The sequence below is a fragment of the Onychostruthus taczanowskii genome, unplaced genomic scaffold (genome assembly GCF_017590055.1).
Source record: "Onychostruthus taczanowskii isolate IOZ18803 unplaced genomic scaffold, ASM1759005v1 scaffold9, whole genome shotgun sequence".
Classification (NCBI taxonomy): Eukaryota; Metazoa; Chordata; class Aves; order Passeriformes; family Passeridae; genus Onychostruthus; species Onychostruthus taczanowskii.
The window spans coordinates 7160584-7186192 of NW_024506993.1; the positions used below are offsets into that span (position 1 = coordinate 7160584).

Below are 25609 nucleotides of genomic sequence, written 5' to 3' on the forward strand. Positions count from 1 at the left end.
AATACCATTTGCCAAGTGTAGCATTTTATTCTGTATTTAAAAATCACATTAAAACCCAGTGCTCTTTAGTTCTGATGCAGGGTGTAATGTCATCAACAGTTCCTCATCATGGTACTCACCATCCCCTCATAGCTTGGAGTCTTATTCCCTTCCCATGCAAATTCTTACTGTCAACACAGGCAGATAGTGATAAGACAAGAGGGGGCAATTTTAAAGTAAAAGAGGAGAGCATTAGATTAGGGATTAGGAAGAAATTCTTCATTCTGTGGGTGGTGACACACTGGCACAAGTTGCCCAGAGTTTTGCTCAGGGCAAAACTTCAGATTACTGAAGTTTCCAAGGCCAAGTTGAATGGGGCTTAGGGCAATCTGGTCTAGTGAAAGGTGTCCCTGCCCATGGCAGAAAGGGTTGGGAAAAGATGGTCTATATGTTCCCTTTCAAGCCTAACCATTCTATTATTCTGTATTTCTATGAAAAATGTAAAATTTCAAGTAGTCATTTTCCAACTCTCTCTCCATTGACCTTTCTGCTTGTAGATTTTCTCTTTATTTGCCCTTTTTCTCCATAACAGTGGATTTTGGCTGAGAATAGTTGTGCTCAGATGGTTAGGTATCAGTTGAGTGTAAATTAGCTGAAGGAGCTGTGGCTGCCACTGTCAAAATGATTCCAAAATATCTTTGTGTGGGAGAGTGATGGTCAGGTCAGAAAAGAGAAGCGTTGTTTGGGTCTGCTTGGGGGGAATGGAATTAGAGGGGATAATGCCAGTTAGATTAAGAGAAGAGCACTGCACTCTTAAATACTGGCATATATCAGAGATACTTCATGTTACAGTGGCCCCTCAGGGGTGTGCAGCAGCAGCAGTATTTGGAAAAGGGTCTGTTCCCCATGAACATCTGCAGTATTTGAGATGAGGAACACAGGTTTCTTGGAGGCTGGTACAACAGCTTTCCTCTGGGAAGTCCCTGCTGACAGAATGGTCCTTATCATAGCAGGAGGAGAAAACTGGACATGGGTTTTGCTGCTGGTTTGGCTCATTGATGAGCTGCTGTTCTCCCCAGGGGTACCAGCAGAGTTTTGCTGCTGGTTTGGCTCATTGGTGAGCTGCTGCTCTCCCCAGGGGTACCAGCAGAGTTTTGCTGCTGGTTTGGCTCATTGGTGAGCTGCTGTTCTCCCCAGGGGTATCAGCTGCAGCCCTGCTGCTCCCCCAGCCCTGCCTGCTAAGTGCTGGGAGGTGACTCTGCTCCTTCCACGTGCAGCCCTTTGCCCAGCTGTGTAACTCCTGATCCCTTTATTAACAGTCAACATAGGCAATTATTCAGGGTCATCGATTGGCCATTTTGTCCTGGCTTTATGTATGGCAACTGCAAAACAGCTGAGGATGTCTGGCAGGCAGTAGAAGTTTTATTTCTGTCAATTAAAATAGCCAAATATATGTTCAATGAGATAATTTGGATCATTACACTTTCCTATCATGATGCCAGTTGCAGTTTCATCCATTGTATGGATAAAAGCAAAAGCAGCATCAATGAAAAAAATTATCTATTTCTATCCTAAATATATGAGTAGAAACACTGGCATTGTAACATCAGAGTATGAGCCTGATCCGAGCTTTATCATTAATGATCTTGGGAAAACCTGATGTGTTTCAAAATAAGAGTGGTTTTCTGGATGATGACAATCAAAATACATTTTGTTTAACCAGATCAGTGGTTACCACCATCATGTGAAGCACCATGTGAACCACTGCAAGCCAGGAGCTCCCCCTGGTATCTCTATCTTATATTTTGTCTCGTCTGCAGTCGGAGTAGCAATAGCAGGGGATGGTGGAGGGAAGGGCAGTGCAGTGTGCAAGGGCAGGACAGGAGGCACATCTGAGGTCTCCCTAAGGCATCCTGCCATTCCAGCATGCCACAACAGAAGAGAATCTCCCTCTCCATCGTTGCCTGAATTTACTCGATGCCATGTGTCAGCCAAAAGTAAATCTCTCCTGATCAAAGATGAAGAGTTCATAAGAATCTTTAATAACAAAACTCTCACTGTGCAGAGGCTGCTGGGAAGGGGTGTGCCAGGGTGCTGGGGAGCAGAGGAAAAGAAAAATGGGTCAGATAAAGACCCTTCTTTTCTGCTGAAAAGGAAGTAAATGTTCATTGATAGCATGAAATCAGATGTAACTAAACTCTGCTGGACATGAACTGGCCCATGCCAATGTGAGCCCTGGAGAAGGGAAGGGCAGATGACAGCAAATAACAGCAAAGCATGGTCTCAGAAGTATTCACCAAACAAACCAGAGTTCAGCCTGGAACAGGAGCATTTCCTTTTGAAAGTGTCATTTTTTGGCTGTCTGCTGCAGGCTGCAATGATTCCTGGTTAAAGATGAAGCAAAACTCATAGCTCTGGTCTGACGGCAGTGACCTGTGTGGAGAGCTTTTCCAGCTGCTCTGAGATCCTCTGGAAAACCCTGGGGAGGATGTGTGGACACAGCTGAACTGCATATGGAAGGGCAGTCCTACCTTGCTACAGCAGTTTGCCTGCCATTTTCTCCAGCTGTGAAACCACTGTGATGCCCTTGCTTTTCTCAGGTTTCAAGCCTGTAACCTTCAAGAGAACCTCTACCAAAATTTAGAGAAAAATCAGCTCTTTTTTTTTTTTATATATCTATACTCCCCCTATTTTCTTTCTTTATTTTTCCTGGGGTTTTTTTGGTTTTTTTTGTTTTGTTTTGTTTTGTTTTGGTGGTTTTTTTTGTTTGTTTTTTTTGTTTGTTTTTTTTTCCCCCTTCTGCTTCAAAAGAGGCCCTAGGGAGGACTTAAAGGTAAAACAAGCAATGAGGAAGTAAAAGCTGTCATAAATAGTGTTAAAAGCAGAGTCAGACTTGCAGTAAGGTAACAAGGTACCTGAGAAAGTGGTGACAGAGTTGTGAAAGGTTTTCAAAATTTGTGTCTGATTGATGCCTTGTGGGCATCAGTTAAGGATTCTCAGGACACTGGTGGGCAAGGAGAACAGGATGTAGCCACAGCCTCAGTGGGTGTGCTGAGGTGTCCAGCCATGGTGCCAAGCCTTTGGCATGTGTGAAGGTACCCCAGGAAACATTGTGAGAAACTGTTGTCTTTCTCTAGGGCAGCAAAAAAAACCCCTCTCCTATATCCCAATCTGGAATCTGTGCTATAAAAATATGTTGGAAGGGTCTTGAGAGTTATGTGAAGGGATAAAGAAGAACTAAAAGTTGGATTCACATGGGGAAATGGTCCAAGTAATTTGTTTGCAGGTGTATTGGAGCAATGTTTAACTGTCCGTGTACAGGAGCAGTAAAACTGGGATCAAAGCAGTCACTCTTGGCTGCCACTGATAGTCAGGGTTGGGAGAGCTGGGCAAAGGTTGTGGCAGTTTTCTCTCACCTGAAGTATAAACTGGATCTTTTTCTACTAGATATGCTTATGTTCAAATGGAAGCTCAGCCCTTAACATAGCAATTGTATGCTGAATTTTTACTAGGGATATACAAGGTTTGCACAGGAAGGGGCAAAAGGTTAATTTTAATCTGGGAATCCATCCCTTGACTGTGCAGGTTTTGGACACCATGAGTGCCACTGCTGAAAATAGAATCAGTTATTTAACTGAACTTTGTCTAGGCTGGTTATTTCATTTTAGTCTGCAATGGAAGTTGTGGTGGGCTCTGAAAAAGAGTCTTGCAGCCAGGCAGATTGGAGCTGTTCCCTGGCCACCTGCAGCCAAAAGCCTTTGCTGTGGAGCTGCCTGTGTTAGGAAGCAGGGCTGGCATGCATGGAGCACTTGGTGCTGCATGGCAGTGAGGATGAGGTGATGGCAGATGAGGGGACACTGCTTTGCCAGATGAAGTTTGTTACAAATTCCCATCTGCTCAGAAGCAGAAGCTATAAGGTTTGTGCTTGTACAAGTAATTATTTGTTATACATTTTTAAACATGAAATCTAGTCCAAACGGCAAATATTTTTAGCGTGTGTCATTGTGCAGTTAAGAAGGCTGCCAGCAGCATAAACCAGAATAACTCTGCGTGGTGATGGGGCTGAGATGGGATTTTCTGCTTTGCCCATTTTCTCCTCCCCACTCTTGGGTACTCGTTCTCTCAGCTGGGCTCCTGCTCGCATGAGCCAGCATCTTGCAGAGGCAGCTGCTTTGTCACCCCCTCCATTCATTTTACCTGTGATGGAAAGCACATCTGGCACAGCTGGGTGGTGTTTGGCTTGGTGTGAAAATGCTCTGGAAGAAATGGGACAGGATTGCTGCTTTTTCTCCCAGTGGAATATGGAAGAGGCAGGCTTACATCTCTTAATTTCCAGCAAATGCACTCTGTGCAGTGAGCCTGCACATGGTTTATAATGTAGGCACATTTGGGCTGAATGAAGCACTTTTTTCAGGTTTTTAAGGAACTGCTTGAATTGTTTCAGCAATGTTTTACTCTGCACTCTGAAATTCCACTAAAAAGGAGTGGGACAATGGATTTATGATGGATCTGAGCATTTAAGAAACACGGAGAGCTTAGGTTTTTAAGGTTGCATAAAAATGTAGGGAGGAAACCTGTGTGAAGATGAATGCTTTTTGACAGGGTAGAATCTGTTGTGGATTTTGCTCAGCCTGTGAGCCAAGTGATTTTGTTATTCCCTCAGCTCTCATGCAAGGTCACAGCATAAACCTCAGTTGATTCCTTTGCACCTGCACAGCAGCTTAGGCATTTCCCAGCTTTGCCGGTTCCCAGCAAGAGCTTCCTTGTTTTCAGCCACCTGTCTTAACAGTTTTCTCAGCATTTGGGCCATCAGTCCTGTCAGTGCCTGCTTTTCCCTGTTTTTTCCCTATAACTCATCTGGAAAAAGAGGGGGATGCAGAGGGTATGCAGCAGGGACAGCAGTCTGACCCCATGGGTTGCACACATGCTTAATTTTTCCTAGTGCCCTGAGCACTGCTCTCCTGACCTTGATTTCCATAGATCTTTGATTAATAATAAGAAAGAGAAGGGAAGGGTTTCAGCTGTAGGTTCCATATGTGTCTATTCTCATAGGTTTATTGCTGGTAACATCTGGTGGTGCCTTCATTTGAAGTAAGAGGGTGGTTCTAGCAGTGCAGTTTTGACCAGGTTACAGAGCAGAAGAAAAAAAAAAAAAAAAAAAAAAAAAAAAAAAAAAAAAAAAAAAAAAGCTGAATTCCATGAGAATGCTTTAAGCATGGCTTTTCTCTTTAATCTCTTTATTGATTTTTTTTCCCTAATTTCTAAAAAGAGCTGCAGCAGCTGGCTGAGATGAGCAGGTACTGGTGCTGCAGACGTGCAGTCATGGTTGTGCTCTGTCTCACATCTGAATTCCAGCTGTATATTTTGCACTACTCTCTTACATGTCTTTTCTGCATATAAAGGGCATTGTCCTTGGAAAGCTTAAAGGGAAGATTGAGGGTAGACTCAGATGAAACAGGATCAGAGAGCAGGCTATCACCTAATTTTCTTAGAATGCTGCCACACAGAAAGCACTGAAGGACTTCAACAATAGCAGGGACTGTAATGCCATACTCTGAGTGTCCAGTACATTTTCCCTAACTCTCTCAGCAAAAGCCTCATGCCCTGCTAGCAATTTCAAAGGAAAGAGGTCGTGCCTTGCTGAATGTAGTTTGAAATAAGCCACATTTCCTCAGAAAGCAGATGACAGTGTTTCTGGCAGAGGAGCTGGGTGGAAGAGTCACTGTGCAGCTACACTGGGGCCTGACCTACCATCCAGCACATGTCCCATCCTTAAATCCAGAATCTTTTGTTCATGGAAGTCTGCTGCAGAGGACTGTGCCACCTTCACTGGCATCCATCCCAGCTCTCTCCTTCAGGCTGCCCACGGGGTTCAAGGGTGGTGGGTGCTGCTCCCTCTTCTCCAGCTGTGCTGCATCCTGGCATGTGCTAAGGGCTGAGGCAGCCCAGCCTGGGTTGGGATGGATGTGTTGGGCAATTAGTGTTTTACTTGGCTTTAAATACAAAGAAAAATCAGTGAATCAGTGTGAAAAAGAGCTCTCCACCCACTGGGGATGGAAAAGCTCTGTCTGGAGGCTCTATCCCTGCTGACCTCTAGGGAAAGATAATTGAGAGGCCGTGGGTGAAGCCCAGAGTGGGACTGGGGAAGGCTGGTGTTGGTGCTGTCATGAGCACAGTGCACAACCATCAGGACAGCGCTGCTCTGTTTGCTGCCAGGTCCCCCCATCCCCAGGGTGTTGGGATCCTTGTCACACACAGCCCCTGTGAACCCCTGGGAGCACGGGGGTGCAGGCACTGCTCCAAAACACTCCCCAGCAGCCTGGCTGCTGTGTTCTCATGGTGGCCAGGGCTCAGCTGTGGGAGGGGCAGGGACAGCTTTGGCTGGGGGACTAGGGTGGACAGACGGACACCTGGGGGTGGTGGACAGATGGACACCTCGTCCCTCTGCTCCAACTGGAGCAGGTTGTAGGCAAACAACTCTCCTGCACACACTGGGACAGCAGAGCAGCTTGAAAGCTTCAGATAATAATATTTCACATGGAGAAGGTTGTTAATGACAGGGGTTGTGATTGACTGCCTTTTTCTGCTGCTGCTGTATTAGCTGTACTTAAATCAGCTTACATTAACTGCAGTTATATTTAATGTTCTCTGTCTACACAGCTGAATTTTTAGATTGTTAATTTTCAATTGCAAATTGTTTAATTATGTCTGAACTTTTCATAAATATTTGGAATGTGAGTTAATATTTTCTATTACATGTGATACATGGTCTGGAAAAAACTAATTGTTCTTCGTGCTGTGCACTGGTTCTGGCAGTGTCCTCAAAGCCTCAATGCTCTCTTATCTGCAGTTTCTTGCCTTCACAGCTGATGTGTCAGAAATTGAGGTCTGTAGCTGGTGCTGTGTGTGTGTTATGGTCAGGAAAGCCATTTAGGATTAATTTGGCTCCCTGACAAGAAGAAAAGGAAATGTTTGTTGTCTGCAGTGTGGTAACGTGGTGAAGACTGGAGGCTCATGACACTACATGTGTACATTATTGCTGTGGTCTCAGAGCCTGCTCTGAACACACATGAGATCTGGAAGGCAATTGTTCTAAGACTAGGAGGAATTTTTAGTGTCTTCAAACCCCAGGGCCCCAAAAGCTGATCCCTGTTTGCCCATCCTCCTCTGCCCAGGCAGGGCTGCAGGGCCATGGTTTGAGCTGGTGGGAGTGCAGCCAGTGCAGGCCTGGCCTGGGAGCAGCAGTGCCATGCTCTGTCCAACCCAGCAGCAGCTGCTGCTGCCAGGCTGAAACAACTTATTTTGTAATTGTTATAGTGTCTGTACACAGAAATTATTTATCATGCATTTAATATGACAAATAACAGCACTTTCTCTATTGTGTGTTTGGTTTTCTGAGCTGACTGTCCCCACCAGTAAGGGGGCAGGATGGTGCACCCCATGGGAGGACTTGCCCCACCTGCTAAGCTCTCCCCACACATGGTACCTTGTGCTGCATTCCTCCTCCTCCTCTCAGCTTACAGACTCACTGCTTTTAAAAGCATCACATTTTTGCTCCCTGTGTTTGTTTCTTCATAGCTATGCCTCTTGCTGCTTTTCTGTGTCTCCTTCAATTCTTTTCACATCCTTGATCCTTAATGCAGGTGCCAGAGCATCTCGCAAGGGTATTATGTGAGGTTAGATCCCACATGACAGCTCTCAGCTCCACATGGCCCTTCTCAGAGATGCCAGACATCCATTTTGTGCTACTGGCTCTTCAGAATAGGTCCTCTTGGCAGTAAGAGAGGTGGTGGATGTTCCCAATTAGTGAAGCTAGGATTCCAATCCATGTTTCTTTTTTCAGATATTTTTTCATGTTGTTGAATGCTATTATTTAAAAAAGAGGTGGCTTTTCTGAAATGAAGTGATAGATTAGATTGGATTGATATGGCTAAGGATTGATACTGCTTCTGTTCAAAATCAGGAGATTCTCTCTGAAGTACACTTCTCTGAAACCTTTGAATGACTCAGAGCAGAGATATTTGGGCACTGCTCTAAGAAAAGCAAGGAATTGACCTTTTAATTAGCATAATATAGTAATTTAGCATAGCAATACTGATTGCTTATTAATAATTTATAGTTGTTGTTATGTATTGATCAAAGGGACTTAGAGATGTGATGTTTCTGCTCTGGATTTTGATAAGCTGATACCAATTAGTGAGCAGCATATTAGGTGCAAGTCAGAGAGACTAAAATAGCTGCATCTGCAGTGGAAGGCAGTTCCCTTGCAGTTCTCTGTTGCTGTAGGAAGGGGGTCTGATGGTGACCTATACAGAGACTTCTGGAGAAGTGTGATCCTACTCACAGGTGAGACCAGCAGCTTCAGCTCCCACCTCCACTATAGGATGCCATCCACTGAGAACATGTAGCAACCTCTTCATGTGCTGGAAATTTGCTGCCTAGAGGTTTAATTCTCCTGACTGCTTTCTCCCTGACCTTATGCGAAAGTTTGCTGCACCAAACCAGTGTGAAAGACATCAGCCTGTTCAGGAGGTTGGTCTCTTTAGATCTCTGGCTGTGATAAATCTAAACTTCACAAATACAAAAATGAACTGTAGTGAGCAGGACTGCAATCTTTGCTATCCTAGTCCTTGAAAAGTGGGAGCCATAACTTCTCTTTACATTCCCTCTCCCTTTTTTTTCTGCTGATTTAGCATATAATAGAAACAAAACATTGCTGTTTCATGGCCAGTTTCTGCTTTGCCAGTTTTTTGCTCAGAGCTTTCTGCAGAAAAACAATTATTGCGTAGACACCATTGGAGATGTTCCCACATCTTATTCTGTCACATTTAATCCTGCTGAGTGTCAGGGCACTGCAGCTTTGCTGGACTAGGTCCTCATGCAAGTTGCTTTAGCTCCAAAAGCCAAAGCCTGTTTTGAATTAAGTGATGAATGTGTCTACCATTAAGCTTTTAATCAAAGATGAGGATTTGAGGGTATGTAGATCCTTCTTCCATAATGGATTGGGATGAATTAATTACAGCTGATTCTAGCTGTAAAACTTATTTGGAACTTAACAGTAGTTTATTGCCATACTTAGGAAATTCATGTGATTCTGTTTGCATTAACTGATGTGAAATTCAGCATATAATAAGGAAACACAGGCAAGCTAAATGTACCTCAGGCAGCATTGACCAGCCAGTGCTCCAGTTTCTTTCATGGTGCCGCAGCTCAGGGTATGCTGCCCGCATGCCTCCAAGCATCCTTATGCAATGCCATAAGAAGATGGTATTAAGGCATGCTCAGAGGTCAGAGCCTCTGGACAGCTTTAGTTTTCAATCCCTTTCAGTGTTGTACACCTTGCACGGATGATCTTGCAGAGGGATTTGCAGGGTTCAAAAGTTCTCTGGCCACAGATGGAAAGGGCGTGCCTTCCGAGTGGATGTGCTCTGCCATCCCTTTTCTTAACAGCTTGCAAAACATTTGCAAAGGCAAGCATCACTTTTTCCTTCCCCTTCCTGTTTTGCTGAATCTGTTTTCTCATTTACCTTGATTTATCATTGCACATAAATCTGGGGATGTCTTTGCACAAGCTGGAAAGATGCATGCTGAGTTTGCTTGTCTCAGCTTTCCTCAGCCCCACGGTGCAGCCTTGCAAAGCTGTGGAGAGCTGTGGTGGTAGGCAGGCTGGGAACTGAGGGCATAGAGAGACATCATCTTTTCCTGCATGGGATCCATGCCTGGCACCTGCCTGCCCTTGCCATGGCACCAGCTCGTGCTGGGTGATCCATCAGCACTATCAGATGAGCAGTGAGTACCATGCTCTGGTGGAAAATCATCTCAGTTCATGGCATAAACAGCTGTCTAAGACAGCACTCAGACCATGGTGAATCCAAGGCTGGACCTCTTGACCTCACCTGATGAAGCAGGTGTGGTCCCAGCATCCACAGGCTGATGTGATGGGTGAGAGCCTGCACAGCCCTGGTGGCTGCTGAGGCACAGAGCTGTATTGCAGCACTCTGACCCTCACACTGAGGTGGGGAGAGGCTGCTCTACATCCCAGGGAATGTTTTCAACAACAAATCTAGTGCAACCCTAAAGTTTGTGGAGCATGAAATAAGATTTCTCTTTAAGAGAGAATCATCAGCCCTTACTGAATTATCCAAGTCCTTTCTGTTGTTTTAAATCTCTCTCCCAGGACCCCCTGAGTGCTCTCATGCAGAAGGCATTCATTAGATAACCTAGGGGTTTGCTGGGATAGCAGGAGCCAGCACCTATCCACAGCAAACAGCAACTGTGCAGCTCTTGCTGAATTATGGAAATGACTGAATCCCTGCAGCATAGCCCGTTTTACCTACACATCAGCAAAATAAGGTAATTTCCTCCCCAGGGCAGGGGGTGTGTCACATTTTGGGGTGCTGGAACCCTGGGATTATGTGAGGAGGGAAATGGATGGGAGGGGAAAAAATTTTGGTGAGGTAATAGGCACAGATTCCTTTAATTAAGGGAAACTTTACAGTGTACTAGGAAGATTCTGTGTGACTGAATCAAAAAAACTCATTTGGGGGACTCTGATTGGCCAGAGGAGAGGTAGCCTTACACATCCTTGCTGTGCAGTAGCACCAGATCAGTCCCCTGGAATGTGGGGGATATTCCAGGGGAATATTCCCCTGGAATATGTCACTGCCATCCTATAGGCTGGTGAAGAAGACATGTTCTGCAGGTCCTTCCTTCAAAATCCTCTCTGGAGCTGCAAGAGTGAGAGTTGTTGAATCCATAGCTGGGCTATGCAGATGATGCTGTGGTTGCTGCTGATGCAGGGAGGTGCCTGACATGGGGAAGCTGTCCCTGCTCCTGTTTCAGCTCGGAGTGAGAGTTGTTGAATCCACAGCTGGGCTGTGCAGATGCTGCCGTGGTTGTTGATGCATGGAGGTGCCTGACATGGGGAAGCTGTCCCTGCTCCTGTTTCAGCTCCCAAGGCAGCCAGCAGTCTGTGGGTTGCAGTTTGCTGCTCAGAGGGTGAGCACATTGCCCAGGACATTAGTGACTTACCCTTCTGAGGCAGCCTAGCATCATTTGTGTTCCCAGTTTTAATGGAAGTCAGAATCCCAGCTGCAGCTGAAGATGGAATGTTCAGATCCTCCTCTGCTTTGTGGTTCAGACTTATGGGAAGAGGTCAGGGCCTTGAGCACCAGACTGCTGCCATCCCACTGCCCTTGGCTGCTTGTAGAGAGGAATATTCACCATTAGTGGGAAAAGGATGCTGCAGAGTAGTCTGTGACATTGACATGGAGCATATGTGTGCCACATGGTGCCACTGTGTCCTGCTCACTGCACTTAATCTCCTAAAACAGCAGCTTTGTGGTAAGAAACCAAGGGCATCCCTGCCATGAGTCACTTTGGAGGCCACATTTCTTTCAGCTGGAGCACTCCATGATGCTGTTGCCACATGTTGTGAGTACTCCTGGACTGACACACTAATTATTAATTGATGTGGCTTATGAATTTTTCAGTGTTTTCTCACACTGTGCATCACAAAATGAAACCACCTTTTATGAGACAAAGATCTCTCCTAAAGCCCTACATCAAAGTCACAAAATTGTCACCCATATTGTGATCTTGTTTAGCCTTCACCGTGAGCATGTTTGCTTTGAAATACTTAATCAACCATTTGCTGAGCTACAGAGCTCCCAGCATGTTAAAGGATGAGTGCCTTGAAACTTTCTCTTTGAGGCATTTTGGCACCTATAACCATGCACAGCATATGCATTTGGCTGCACTAATTATTCTGGGAGAAATTAAGCCAGGCTTAGGAAGAACATGAGTGGGTCATGGCTTTTGTCTTAGTCCTCCAGACATGGAAAATAACTCAAAAAGTGGAATTTTCAGAGCCCCCAGCCGCATGGTGGTGTACTGGATACAGGAATAGAGAAAATTAATGTTTGGGATCACTGAGAGTGCCCCTAGCCAGGACAGTCCCTGCTCAACAGCAGCCCACCTGATCACCTATTCCTGGGTGCCAATTCTGCTGGGAAGGAAAACCAGCACAGGCAATAGCTGAGGATTTCATAGAGACCTGAACTAAATACTTTCCTTTCCAGAAGAATAAAAGCCAGGTGTGTTTCTGCTCCCAATGCAGCAGAAAGCAGGTTGCTGCTGTTCAACATTTGTGCTGCCAGAGCATTGAAAATGTGTTTTTCCAGAACCCCCTTGCAAAAGGCTGGTCCTCTGCAGGAGCACGTGTCATGGGAGGGCCACTGGATCCACCACCACATTGTGACCTTTCACAAGGGAGGGGACATGCCCTGGGACAGGCCCCAGGTGCTCTTCAGGAGCAGGGATGTTGTGACATCTGCTACCTTTGCTGGGAAGCAGGAGTCAGCATTAGCAGTGGCTGGCAGGGAGGGTTTAAACTGTTAAATGGTCCCGGTGGTTTCTGGCTGGAGCTGATGGCAGCTACAACAATGATACCTGTCACATCCACAGTGTAAATGCCAGGCATTGAAGGTTGTATCTGTGTGTTGCATCCTGTCATTACAAACCCTCTTAGCTTCCACTGCTGTTATTTCATTATAAACCCTTGTAGTTTACAACACTGTTAGTCCCAGCAGAGCTGAGCTCAGAGCGTGGGTTTAGCTCCTGTGCCGTGTTTCACTCCCTGTGTCTGCTGGGACTGTGCCCCATTAATCCATGTTTGGTGGAGCAGCCAGATCCACTGTGCTCTTACCAACCAGCCAAGGGCTGTGTACAGCGTGTCACTTGTGCCACCAGCATTGTCCCCAGGCTGGGAGGGTTTGTCCCATCTGCAGCCCTCTCGCTGTGGTTGATGGCAAGAGAGCTGTGCCCTGCTCAGTCCCCAGGCAGGTGGGTGGGTCTGAGGTGTGAATCTGAACCAAAGTGCTTTTTGCACAAAGCAGGAAAGAGGAGGCCAGCCTGGGCTGCTCCTGCGGCTCTTTCAGAGCCGTGGCTGCAATTGTAAATGGTTTGGCTTTAAGCTGTGATAAACCGAAGCTGGAGTTTTCAATGTAAACACTTCAAATAAAATACTTGGACTCCAAAAGCATGGGGGTTTATAATCCCCTAACACCCTTCATGTCCTTGCACTGCCTTTGGCATTTCCTGGTATAAGTAGAAGTGGGCCTGGGCTCTTGGCTTTAAAAACTATAAGGGTCAAGCTGGGTGATATGTGGGTGATTTCTGATCCAGTAAACACTTCAGATGTGGGTTTGGTAGGTGCCTGTTCAACTTGTTGAAGAACTTACAGACTAATTAAGCTGGTTGGTTTGTGTTTGCCTCTGCCTTTCAGAGACGTAGAGGAACTATCTCCCATCCATTCAGGGTAACAGGAAGAAATTCTCTGTGAGTTTGTTTCAGGGGGATGGAAGCAAAGGATTGCTTCTGCAGGCCAGCAACTGGTTCTTACTGGCAATCAAAACTGTCAGACTCTCATGAGGAATGTTTTAAACCCATTTCTCTTATTTACTAGTGTCCACTAACATTATTCCTTATTAAGAGTTTAAATATAAAAAAACCTTGTCTTCTTGCAAGGTCGTCCTCTTGCAATTGAACCCTCACCAGGGGTTCAAGTAGACACCTGCCCTGCAATGCCTGCAGTGATAGGCTGGCTGCAGTGCTGGTCAGTTTTGGGTTCCACTTAAAACCTAATATACCTATAGTTTTTCATTTTTATTCTTTTACTTTAGCAACTGTTGCACCAATGTAGATAATCTCTGCAGGGCAGGCAGAGAGAACTAATGTGGTTGTGGGTAGACGTATGAAAACATCTAATTTACCAGCAGGCAGTTGGGTAATGATCAGTTGAGAATTATGAATTATGTAAATCATGTATTTGTGGCATGCTGCTGAAGAAAAGCCCAGTGCATATGACAAATCATGTATATACTGAAATCTATAATACTTTTCACATTTAATTGACTGGGGCAACTTTATGATTTATATCTTTGCTTTATTTGCAGCACACCCATAACATAGTCATAATGCAGAACGAAACTAATTCATTTCTCTTTGACTTTTTAAATCATTTATGTATTTGGCTGTCAAGTACTTGAATATAAAGTGGGCATGCATGTGACAGATAATAAATAGCTGATTCTCTAGTTAAGAAATTGAGTTTTAATGATATTAAGGTCTGTGTTGCCTTACTTGGTCTCACTTAGATGGTATGCCTCACATTTGCACCTTTCCGTATTTCACAAGTAAAGTATATTTTATGGGTACCAGCATTACTCTCTTAATGGCTCTATATAGTGTTATGGCTGTGTAAAATGTACTCTGCTTGCTCTGATGGCAGCAGGAGCCTTTCCCAGGCACAGGAGTCCTTCCCAGGCATAGGAAACAGTGGCTGAGCTGTTGGGCTGCTGCTCTTAGTCACAAGAGATCTGCTGGAAGGTGCCAGGAGGACAGGCAGGGGCTGTCTCATTAGTACCATTCTGTAGACAACAAGAAGAAAATGTTATTTTGGCTACTGTGGACTAGGATTTCTTTCCCAAAGATCAGTTTTTGTCATGGAGCTATCATGCAGAACCTTTGAATATACAGCCTGGAAAGATTTTTTTGTTTAAGTACCAGGCTACTTGGCTTGGCGTCACTACTTAGTCTTGGGAAGCACAGCCCTGGAAAGCAATACCTTATCCACTCAACCACAGCCATAGAGATTGCCTAGGCTGCTTGTTGGCTCCTAAGAAAAATAATCTTCTGCAGTCAGATCTTTCCTGGACACCTGTAGCATCACTGGAAAACACCTGCACAATCAAGATAGTGCAGAAAGCGTGAGGCAGTTTGTTGGCTCATTATCATACTGCAAAATCAACCTTCCTCCACAGCAGCACCCTCAATTCCTAAATTTAGCTCCTGAGTTATTTTGGGTAGTGTGTGATTAACCTCAATTACTGTAGCTCAGATAGAATTCAAATAATGCTCCCTCTTTCAGAATTGCAAAGAAATGAAAATCTGGGTCTGTACATTTCCTACCCTTAAAGAAGCAGCTCCAAGAGGTACTTCCAGAGGTGCAGGATAGTTGTGTGGTACATTTGTTCATGGAGAAACTAACAGGGGCAGCTGATCCTGAAAGGTGCTGGTAATCCATGGCTCTGTATTGGTGCTGGGATCAGGAATATAAAGATTAAACACACCAGCATGTTATGTTGTGCAGCTGGTGTGAATGAAGCTTCAATGGATTTGGATCACAGTCAGGACACTTTGTAGTTTTCCTGAATTAAATCCATAACAAAGCTTTCAAAAGCTAATAAAAAATACACTTTCTATGAATCTTAGCCATTGTTGGTCCTCTGGAAAATCAGTGGTGAAGCAGCATGGAGAAATAACACCTGCACCTGTGCGGGTCTGTATGAGCATGTGTGGCAGAGGGGAAGTGAGGGATGTGCAGGCAGACAGATGGGGAGATGCCATGGAGAGCAGTGGGTCAGGGGCAATGTGGTGTTTCAGCTGATCCAGTGAGCACCAACAGATGAGCTCAGCATTCATCAGGCTGAGAATCAGAACTTTTGTCATCACTGTAGCTGTAACTTTCCAGACTACACTGCACCAGACCGCCTCAGGGTGAGGATGCTCAGCCCCAGGAGGCAGCAGGGCAGGCATCAGAAACTGTCTTGGATTGGTGAACTTTGTGTTTGTCCTTTGTGGGGGCTTCTGTTCAGCCCCAGGAGGCAGCAGGGCAGGCATCAGAAACTGTCTTGGATTGGTGAACTTTGTGTTTGTCCTTTATGGGAACTTCTGTTCCAGAATGTGGCCCCTCACCACTCGCTCTGTCTATCAGCAATGTAGCACAGGTGGTCAGCCTGAAGAACTGAACTGCTCCTAAAGGTGTTGCATTGGTTAATTTTTCACCTTGATTTGGCTTTTGTTTTTATACAGCTGGACAACCCTGATGAGCAAGCGGCACAGATCAGACGTGAGTTAGATGGACGTCTCCAAATGGCAGAACAAATTGCCAAGGTAAAAACAAAAGTCTACTGTTACTAATAACATCTTCATTTAGGAGTGTACAAGGAGTTTGATGCAGCCCCCAGGTCCTGTCATTCTCTTACAAGTTTCTTCTCACAATAATTACTGATTAAAAGTGATCAGATTATTAGCTGCAAACAAACAAGATGAAGCTGTTCTGATGTGCTTTTCTTGGAATGTCATGGTGAGCTGGGAGAGTTTAGGTTCCTGAAAAATTCCTTGTGAATCCTCAGAGGTGTCACATTTCTATGCTAGACAATAAGGCGGATAGTTGTGTGTAAAAAAGGAGGCAGGAATCATCCTAATGGGATTTGTTGTTTTTTGCTGGGCTGATAGGAGCCACAATTTCCTGCCTGTAGGTAAATGCTGCCTCAATAAAGGTCGTTCAGATGTATTGTCTCAAAGAAGTTCACTCTGTGCATGAGAGCAGTCAGACCATCACTGCCCCCTGCAGACATTGCTGCTGTTTGGAACAGTAGGCACAAGACCTCCAAACAGCTTTGATAACCAAGAGCTCAGCTAATCTCCCTAGAGACCCTTCTGTAAGGAGCCATCTCCCTGGGAGCAAATCACACCCCCACACAGTGGCCTCCAATGGACCACAGATGATGGAGAGGATCCTGTTGACATCAGTATGGCCAAGTTTTATCCTTGCCTCTAATCAGATGCTCTGAGTCACTGATAAAGCCCTAATGGGGCTGAAGTAATTTGGAATGATCTATCTGGCTGTTCTTGATAATCAAGAAACCATTACTACAAGGCAAAAAAAAAAATCTAATCACAGAGACAAGCTCAGTCTAGGGACCTGCCTTTCAGCAGCAGTCCTCCCAGCACTGAGCTGGGCCCAAATTAGGATTTTTTATAAGAAAGGTAATATCAGAGCTGTTTGCAACCACACTGATATGCCTGGATGTGAAAAGCAGAGCATATTGATTTATGGTAAGGCATTAACAATGGTGCTGGTGGAGCCTGCACAGCTCCTCCTCACTAACACCTCTGTTAAACATCTGCTGTTGTTTCTTCTTTGAGGACATAGGCTCTGGTTTTCCACACTTCACTGATAAAATTAGTGAGATGGCCAAGACCACACGTTCAATCAGTGGTGCAGCAAAACAGCAAACTCACTGGAGGTCTTTTGTTTAGCATTTGGCCCTTTGCCATTTCATTCTTGTCAAGAAAACCTACAGTATTTATTTGCAGTAAAATGTAAGCCTCTGCACTGAGTGCAGCTGCTCTGGTTCTGAGATAGGTAGCCAGGCCCTGAGAAAAAGATTGCCTGGTTTTGTTGTTTCATTTTCTCTTTCTGGTATGTAGAACAACAATATGCATGATTCAGTAGCAGCCAGCAGAAGCTGCAGCATCATTAATTATTTTTTGCAAATGATAATTTGCCATTTTCATTCTTCCCCCAAGGATGCTGAAAACAAACCATGACACTGCTGGTCATCCAAGAGAGAGTCAGGGGGAAACTCCTCAACATAACCTGACATATTTCTGTGCAGGATTCAACCTTCAAAATACAGCAGGGCAGCTTAGAGGGTGGTTTAGAGTAAAAGGGACTTACTTGGGTTTCAGTTGGCAGCTAGGGATATTTAATCTCCATCATGGTACTGCAGCAGACTTTCTCTTCAGAATGTCAGGTCCCGCCAGCATCTGCCTGCAAGAAACCTTGTTCTTTCAGATCTGTGAATACCATATTTTGGAGGCATCCAGATGACCTTTTGAATCTTCTTGTGTAGCCTCCTTTCTGGGCAAGGCTGCTTTCCCTGTAACAGAGGGCAGGTTCACAATTCATCTCAGTGAAAGGATAGCATTTCCATTTTTATCTCCAATTTGCAGCTTTTAATACAGATTTGCTGCACAGGGAGGCTTACAGTGCTTGTGAAACCAGCACTGAGCTGTCTGTCTTGGAGATTCCATGCTCGAGGCAAATTAATACCTCGTTGTTAAATTAAGAAATTCACACTAGGACATTTGCACTTCAGAGGCAGCAAAGGCTGTGGAGTCTTACGGGACCAGTGGCTCCGCAAGGCTTGGTCTGAGCTGTTGTGTGACCTTGAACAAGTCGCTGTTGTGCCAGCTTTCCTGCCTCTGCATACCAGGACACAGCTCTGGGTCTTTTTGCCTTTCCCCTGTGCCCAGCTCAGTGCAGCAGTAGGGCAGTGCTAGGCAAGGTCCCCCACTGAGCCCGACTCCATCAAAGCACATCAGCCCAGCCCTGGAGCGGCTTGAGGATCACGCTCTGTGGCAAGCAGATGTTTTAAAGCTGAATCTGGACAGGCTTTTCAGTCTGTGTGTTGTACTTTTCCAGCAGCTAAATAGAGCAGCATTACAGCTGAGAGCTTAGTGATGCCAAGGCAGACGTACATTTTTCTCTGCAGTGGCAAGTGCTCTGCTGTCCTGTGGTGCCTTTTCCCCCTCCCAGTCACCTGGCTCCAAGGACAAGGAGGAGCACGTGTAGGAGCAACTAAATGAGACCTGGTGGTGACACTGGCGTGATATGTCTGTCTGGGGCTGGACCCACTCTGCTCCAGCCTGCTGGACAGGTCATTCCTCATATCCTAACACTGCCTGTCTCCGTGCCTGTGCCTCTCTCCCTATTCCTGATCCTCTCTCTGCTCCCAGTACATGGGGAAGTGACTAATGACCTTTCTTGCTGTTGTCTGCATCTCTTGATAGTTTCTTACTCCTGACTTCCCCCAGCTTTATCTCCAGTCTGATGGGTGACTTGAGACCACATCTGCATCTCTGCATTTCCAACATCAGCTAAATAGTCCTAGTTAAACTGTTGTGCATCACTTCAAACTACATTTTTGGCCCTAATATGAGAAGCTGATGGTGGCTCACAGTGAAATGTCTCAGTCCTTGCTGCACTGCTGAAGAGGTTTGTCAGGACAGTGCCAAAATTACAGTCCCTGGAGAGATGGATAACAGCATGCTAAAAAAGCAATAATAACTGAACATCATTGCTGCAGCAGTAGTTCTCAAAATCTACGAAACAGTTGCATTTTTTTTTCCTAGGGGTGACTTGCTAGTTATATAATGCACAGACAATACAGGAGGCTGATTAGGCAGTTTGTTTCACTGTAGGTCTAATTTACATGAGGGAAGTACTTCCCAAGATTGAGGCTGGAAACAGATGACTATACTTCAGCTGCTTGTGTGAGTGCTGCTGTGAGCTCTGCTTGTAGTGGGTAAGATCTTAAGGACTGATGAAAAAACTAGTGCAGAGGAGAACTCCTTCAGCAGCCTGATGACAGCCTTCTAGAAGAAACCTGACCTTGTTTTCTTTTTTAGCATACATTTTACAAATGGCATTTTACAATGTTGTGAATTGCCACCAAGATTGTTTGCACATCAGCCTTGTGTTCCCTGGCTGCAGATGCTGCCTCCCTGTCTTACACCTTGCACAGTGTCTTGTCACTGAGAGACATTTGAATCCTGAGCAGACTCAGGCCATGGGAAGAGTTGTCAGAAGATGTAAGGCTCAGGCTGGTGATGGGCAGCAGTTCAAAGCTGAGAACATGCATTGGGGAACATCATAATTTGCTCTCAGTGTCACCCTTGGTTTTAGAGTTTAAATTTCCCGTTGACAGCAAGCAGCACTGGAAAATGTCACAGCGAAAAGTTGTCTTCTTTGGGGGAGGCTCAGGCCTTGGCAAGTAGTGGAAAGGAGTTTTACCCCTTCTTCCAGTTAGGACCAAACATTCCTGCCCACACATGGCTGGTTTTCCCTCTTTGGGCTCCTTTCACACCTAGAAATCTGATTAAGCAACCACTCAGAAGTGTTTTAAAAAGAGCTGGTGCAATTGGAAGACTGGAAAACAAATTTCTTACTGTCAACATCCTCTGAATCAGTAAGTTGCTGTTGCTCACAAAGTTCAGTTGAGATCTGGCCTGGAGTGTTTGTGGTTGAGGAAAATGCCATCCATAGGAAAAAGCCCAATTGCAGATAGAAGTCAGTGAAAAGCAAGTGCATGCAAGATGCAGGAAAGTTGGACAAGTACCAAGTAGTAATTCTGTGAGAAACTAGCAATAATGTTTCTACATTACTCAGGGGGAAGCTGTAATTTGTCATCTGGTTTGTAGGAGCTCCCTGCTCACAAACCTCTGCAGATGCTCTCGGGGGATTCTCCCACTGCAACAAGTGGCTGTTGATTGTCACAAACATTCATTCTGTTGTGTTTGTTTCCAAATCCAAGGAGCGCAAGTTTCCCAAGTTTGTGTCCAAAGAAATGGAGAACATGTACATTGAGGAGCTGAAGTCATCTGTCAATCTCCTGATGGCAAACTTGGAGAGCATGCCTGTGTCTAAAGGAGGCTCTGAGTTCAAGCTGCAGAAGCTGAAACGTAGCCACAACACCTCAATAATTGACATGGGAGAGGAAAATGAGAACCAGCTTTCCAAGTCAGACGTCGTGTTGTCATTCTCTCTGGAGGTAAGCTGCATGCACACAACAGTGTGCAGAGTTCATGGGAGTAAAAAGCACAGCAGCCAACTTGTGCTCAGTTCAATTTTAGGTTAGGTGGAGAGAGGTGAGTAGAAGTCACTCTCTGTTTACTGGAAGTTTTGCCTGTGATTAAACACTGTGTCCTTTCTAGTGTCTCACCACCTTGTTGGAACAATCTGTGTGATGTGCACTGTCTGGCATTTTGTGATGATGTATATCAAATGGCCCAGAAATCTGCATCGTTACCTGACCTCTTCATGCAGTTTGTTACTGAGTGTAGCCCAGTAACCCCGAGCCTGTATCGTCCCCAAAACCATTACAATAACACAACACTGTAAATATCAGCATTTTTAACTACTGCCAGCTACAGGGCTTGCTGCATTTCCCTGCGAGAATTGCTTCCTCTTTGAAGAATTGTGAAAAATTCCTGGGGTTTGAATTCACCCAACAGATTGGTTTGCAGTTTGTGTGGAAATACTGTGCTGTGCTGGGGTGCTCTTTGCTCTCTGTTGCATGCTGACTTTCTGCTCAGTGCTCTGTTGAGCAGTTTGTCTGTGCAGCCCAGGGGAAGGCAGGGTGCTGCTGCTGCCTCAGTCCTGGAACAGTGTTGCTCAGTAGCTGTTTTCAGCCAACTCAGTTGTTTTGTGCAAACACATTTGTGGTCTGTTTGTGGGCATATTTACTTCAAGGAGTCATCAGCTCACCCCTACAGAATTGTTGTTGTCTGTCAATGAGTGGGTTTATGTTACATTGTCAAAACAACTACCAGGATGGAGTCAAAAATGTAGGATGCAGAAATATCAGAAAATTCTGGTTTTGTGTAGTTTCCTGTTTATTTCTCTTCTTAGGGGGGGGGGTCTTTTGTTATACATATTATGTTAATGCAAAACTTAGCCCTAGTTGTCCAGTCTTAGAAATCAACTCATTAAGTGTAGTATTCAGTTCATCTTATTTAAAGCTAGGGCTGTGAACCCAGGGATGGTGCCTTCAAGAGCAGCATCGAATAAGGCTGAATTCCAAGCATTGCCATGTGGAGGAGCAGGGAACTATCACAAAGCAGTAGCCCCGCTGTTGCAGAAGCTGTGCAGTGTGTACAGCTGGGTGTGAAGGGACACCCTCAGAGCAGGGTGTCACAAATGCTCTGCTCCAGCTGAACCCCATCTTCCTTGGCTTCCCCATGGGAAGTCAAAGCCCAGTGAAGCACTGACTTCAGGAGCTGGCAGGTCTGGGCACTGCTCAGTGCACAAAACTCCTGCTGCAAGAAAGCTTTTACCAAAAATGTGCACTCATCAGAGGCTTTGTGGAGCTCTGTGTGCCAAGGACAGGATCCTCAGCTCCAGACAGATTAGAAGACCTGAGGAGAGGAATTTTAAACCCCTGTGTATATACTACATAAATAGCTGTAATACAACATGAACAGAAACTCCCACAGTGATTCTTGTAGAAATGTTTAAGGTGTGTGGTTAATGGGATTAATCACCTTTTTAAAAAAAAGGAAAAAATTAATTACCTGCAAGAAACTTAGGTAGTGATTTCTTAATTAGGAAGATTTTCTATAAGCAAGATGAAGGCAATTGTTTTTTGTTTTTGTTTTTTTTAACCAGAGCTATAGAATGGACAGGGGACAGCAGTTTTAAACTGGAAGAGTGTAGATGTAAATTTGGTATAAGAAAGAAAATGGTTTTGATGAGGGTGGTAGGACACTGGAAGAGGCAACAAATGGGATGTAGGTGTTTCATCCTTGGAGTTTTTGAAGATCAGGTTGGATGGGGCTCTGAGCAGCTTGATCTACTGAAAGATGTCCATGCCTCAGCATGGGAATTGGACCAGATGATCTTCAAACATCAACCCAAACCATTTTATGATTAATATGGAAAATATGCTTTTGGCACAAGCTGAGTAGTTGTGTGCTTTTTTTTTTTTTTTAGCCTGGATTTCACATATTAAGGCATTTCTAGATGGGGCAGGACCATGTCTGTGAAGCCCATCTCCTGAAGTTTGGTGCACCCTGGGCACCCAAGGGTTTCAGTGAGCCCCTGTGCAGTCAGAGGGAATCCTGGTCTCCATACAGACCTGCCTGGCTGCCACAGTCCCCACTCAGTGCCACCATCCTGCCTCCTGCCCCTGTCAACATCCAGCAGCACGTGGAGGACCCCAGCACTGGCTGACCCCACGGTTCAGCAGCCCCAGCAGGGTCTGAAGGAGGCTGCTCCTCTAACATTTCTCCTTCTCTGCCTGCAGGTTGTCATCATGGAGGTGCAGGGGCTGAAGTCGCTGGCCCCCAACCGCATCGTGTACTGCACCATGGAAGTGGAAGGTGGGGAGAAGCTGCAGACAGACCAGGCTGAGGCCTCAAAGCCAACGTAAGCCTTGCTTTGCTCTTTGGTCTCCCCACCACGCTCTGCTCTGCCCTGTCTCTGCACTGCTGAGTCACTGCAGATAGCTCTGGCTCCTTCATGGTGAGGGCTCTCAGAGGCAGAGGAGAAACATGGCCTTCCACACGTGCAGGGTCTTGTCCTGCAGCTAAAAATGGCACATAAGCCCTGACAGAGGGGAATAAAGTGTTAATGAGAGGCTTATGTCTCGTGTAGCCATAAGAGAGATCAATTTGTGCCTATACATAAGTGCTTTACTAAATAGGGATGGAGTTAAGCATGTGCTTAGATAAGTGCTTGCCTGAGTGTCCATCTGAACTGGTGCCATCAGGTGTAGGTAAATTATCTTGTCCTCACTGTCAGGGTTTTGGCAGTCCTATGAGAAGGAGAACAGCTGGCAGGGACACAGTCTGGCAGCCAGAGGTGGAAGAGAGGATCTGAGAAAAGCTTCAATTTACTCAGTTAAAGCTTTATCTGAGACCTTTCTGGCCCAGTCCCATTCAAGGGCAGAATCTTGTTCTGTCCTCTTTGACCTCATCTCCAAATCCTCACTTTTGACCCCATACTTGGCTTTCTTTTGTCTTACCTGAGTGTTGTTAAGCACCTACCAGTAGTGATTGGGCTTTGTTATTTGGAAGGAGAAAATGGTGAATGGCTTGTTTCCTTTCCAGTTTGTGGGATCAGTTAACTTGAAACACTCTGGATTTGAGGCAGTGTTTCTCTGGATGACTGCAGAGATTTCACACATAAATTAAATTCTCAGTGTACTTCCTGACAGTGGAGAATTGCTGAGGTGGTATGAAGCCTCCTCCAGCATTAGGGAGCAGTGCTATTGTGCTCATATCCCATTCCCCATGGCCAGTCCTCAGAGGTGTTTTTCCAAGAGCTTCCCAAGCTCGTGGAAGGAAATCCAGAACCACCTGGCTGCAGGACATGGCAGTGCACAAGCACTGCAAGCAGCTCAGGAGCAGGTTGCAGGCAGGACAGTGCAGGGACCAGGACAAGCTGCCTTCCCTCTGTCACTGTCCTCTCACAGAGGCACAGAAATTGCTGGTGCCTCATGCCCTGTGCTGCACCAGAGCAGCAGGAATCTGCAGTAAGCTGCTCAAAAACAATATTCCCAATCAGGAAAAGTGCTGCAGCCTGGCTGACTTTTCAAAATGCTTTGAAATCTGATTTAGAGAAGGAAGGAAGAAAGCTGAGTTTACAGCAAAATTTCCATGAGAACTTACAATTGTCACTATTTTAGGTATTCTTATTGCTTCAGTGGAGAAAGTTGGGCTCTATTTAGGGGAAATTGCTACTATTCATACTGAAAAAGCACATTTCCCTGGGTTGCATGTACTTGTTTAGATTGGTCTGATCATCCCACCTTTGCTCACAGGATCTGCCCTTCCACACACAGGTCTTCTTACTGCAAGATGTAGCATCATTTCTATGAGAATTGCTTTGAAAATAAGACCTGCAGGAGTGAACTCTTTAATTGAGTGGGTCTTTTTATTATAATTAAATGTACAGCACAAAGCCATCAGCCCTCAAGAAATGCAGCCAACACTGAGTGCTGCAGTGTGATAAAAGTCATGCAAGTCCATTACACTCATCCTCTCTCTGCACTGGCTTCCTGTAGAGGTGTGAGCCAGGCTTCAAGTCTTCTGGATTACTCCAGCACTTGGGCTAATTCTTATGGAAATGGCTTAGGAGAGGAGTAGGTTTGATAGTTGAAATCTAGGAGGGTCCTAAGACCTTTTCTTTCTAGAACCAAAGCCCAGCCAAGCTGAGGCTCTAGAATAATCTTCACAGAAACCAGAGGCCGTGACAAAAAGCTTGTCCTTCTTTCCTCTCTGCATTAGAGGTGTTTCTTGCACCTTGCCTCCCCTTCCAGGCACAGCAGCAGAGACACAGGAAGCCAAAGCTCTGTGAAAGCAATTTACTGTGCCTAAGTTCTCTTGAGAAGGAAAGAGGGAATGAATCAGATGTGACATGTTTGTCATCTTGCTTAATACAAGACTTGAAGGACCTCGTGTACTCTGGTGATGAGGGCAGTGATAGAAACTGCTCAGAGAAGGTTTTGTTGCATTTTTGAGCAGTGCTGCCTTAGAAACAAAGGATTTATGGCCAGGCAAAAGAGCCTTAGGAGGTATTAGTTTAGATGCTGACATCAGTCTCACTGAGGGCATTCACACTTTGCTTCTGTGCTTTTTGTAACAAGCAAGCCAACCCTACAGAAAGGAAGCAGCTCAGTGAAGGCATGAGGGACTGCTCACTGCCCAGCATCCCAGGATTTGTGTGCTTTGGCAGGGATGCTGCCTGGCCTGGGGGTGAAGAATACTTGGGGATTGTGAGCCTCAGCACTATGAAACTGTGAACACTGAAGCAAGTTACTTCTGTACATCCCAGAAGTTTTATGTCTCAGAGACTCAAAAAATGTGGGTTAAGCACCTGTGCTCAGAATATGCAGTGGATGCAGGTCTGGAATCAGACAGCATTTTTAAACTGCCAGCCTTGAAACTGTTTGAAATTCAGCTTTGCCATTGTCTGGAGGTTCTACAGGCAACAGAAGGTTAAATTTCTGATAAGCATCAGGGGACAAAAATTACATTTGAACAGTAAGTTTCACTAGAAGACTTCACTTTTCTATGACAGCCCCATGTCCTGAGGTGGAGAGTGTTAGGGGCCACTCAGACTTATAGGACATCTTTTCACCTAACTCGCAGAGTTGTTCATTTTAATCTCATGTGTCCTTGAAATGCCAGCCCTCAGCCAGAGCACCCAAGTCACAGCACACTGGTGATGGTGGCTGCTCTTCAGCTCAGTGCCATGCCAGGGGTTCCAGCCTAGCTG

The 25609-nt window shown here is 45.4% G+C and overlaps 1 protein-coding gene across 2 annotated transcripts in view; it reads left to right on the plus strand.

Moving 5' to 3' along the window:
- The window catches only part of CADPS (calcium dependent secretion activator), a 206163-nt gene that overhangs the window by 55139 nt on the left and 125415 nt on the right, over nucleotides 1–25609 (plus strand). For both annotated transcript variants that reach the window (XM_041425708.1, XM_041425710.1), the window contains exons 4-6: nucleotides 15853–15933; nucleotides 20145–20381; nucleotides 22635–22756. In XM_041425708.1, the coding sequence (XP_041281642.1) occupies nucleotides 15853–15933; nucleotides 20145–20381; nucleotides 22635–22756 (440 nt within the window). The remainder of the gene's footprint in view (nucleotides 1–15852; nucleotides 15934–20144; nucleotides 20382–22634; nucleotides 22757–25609) is intronic.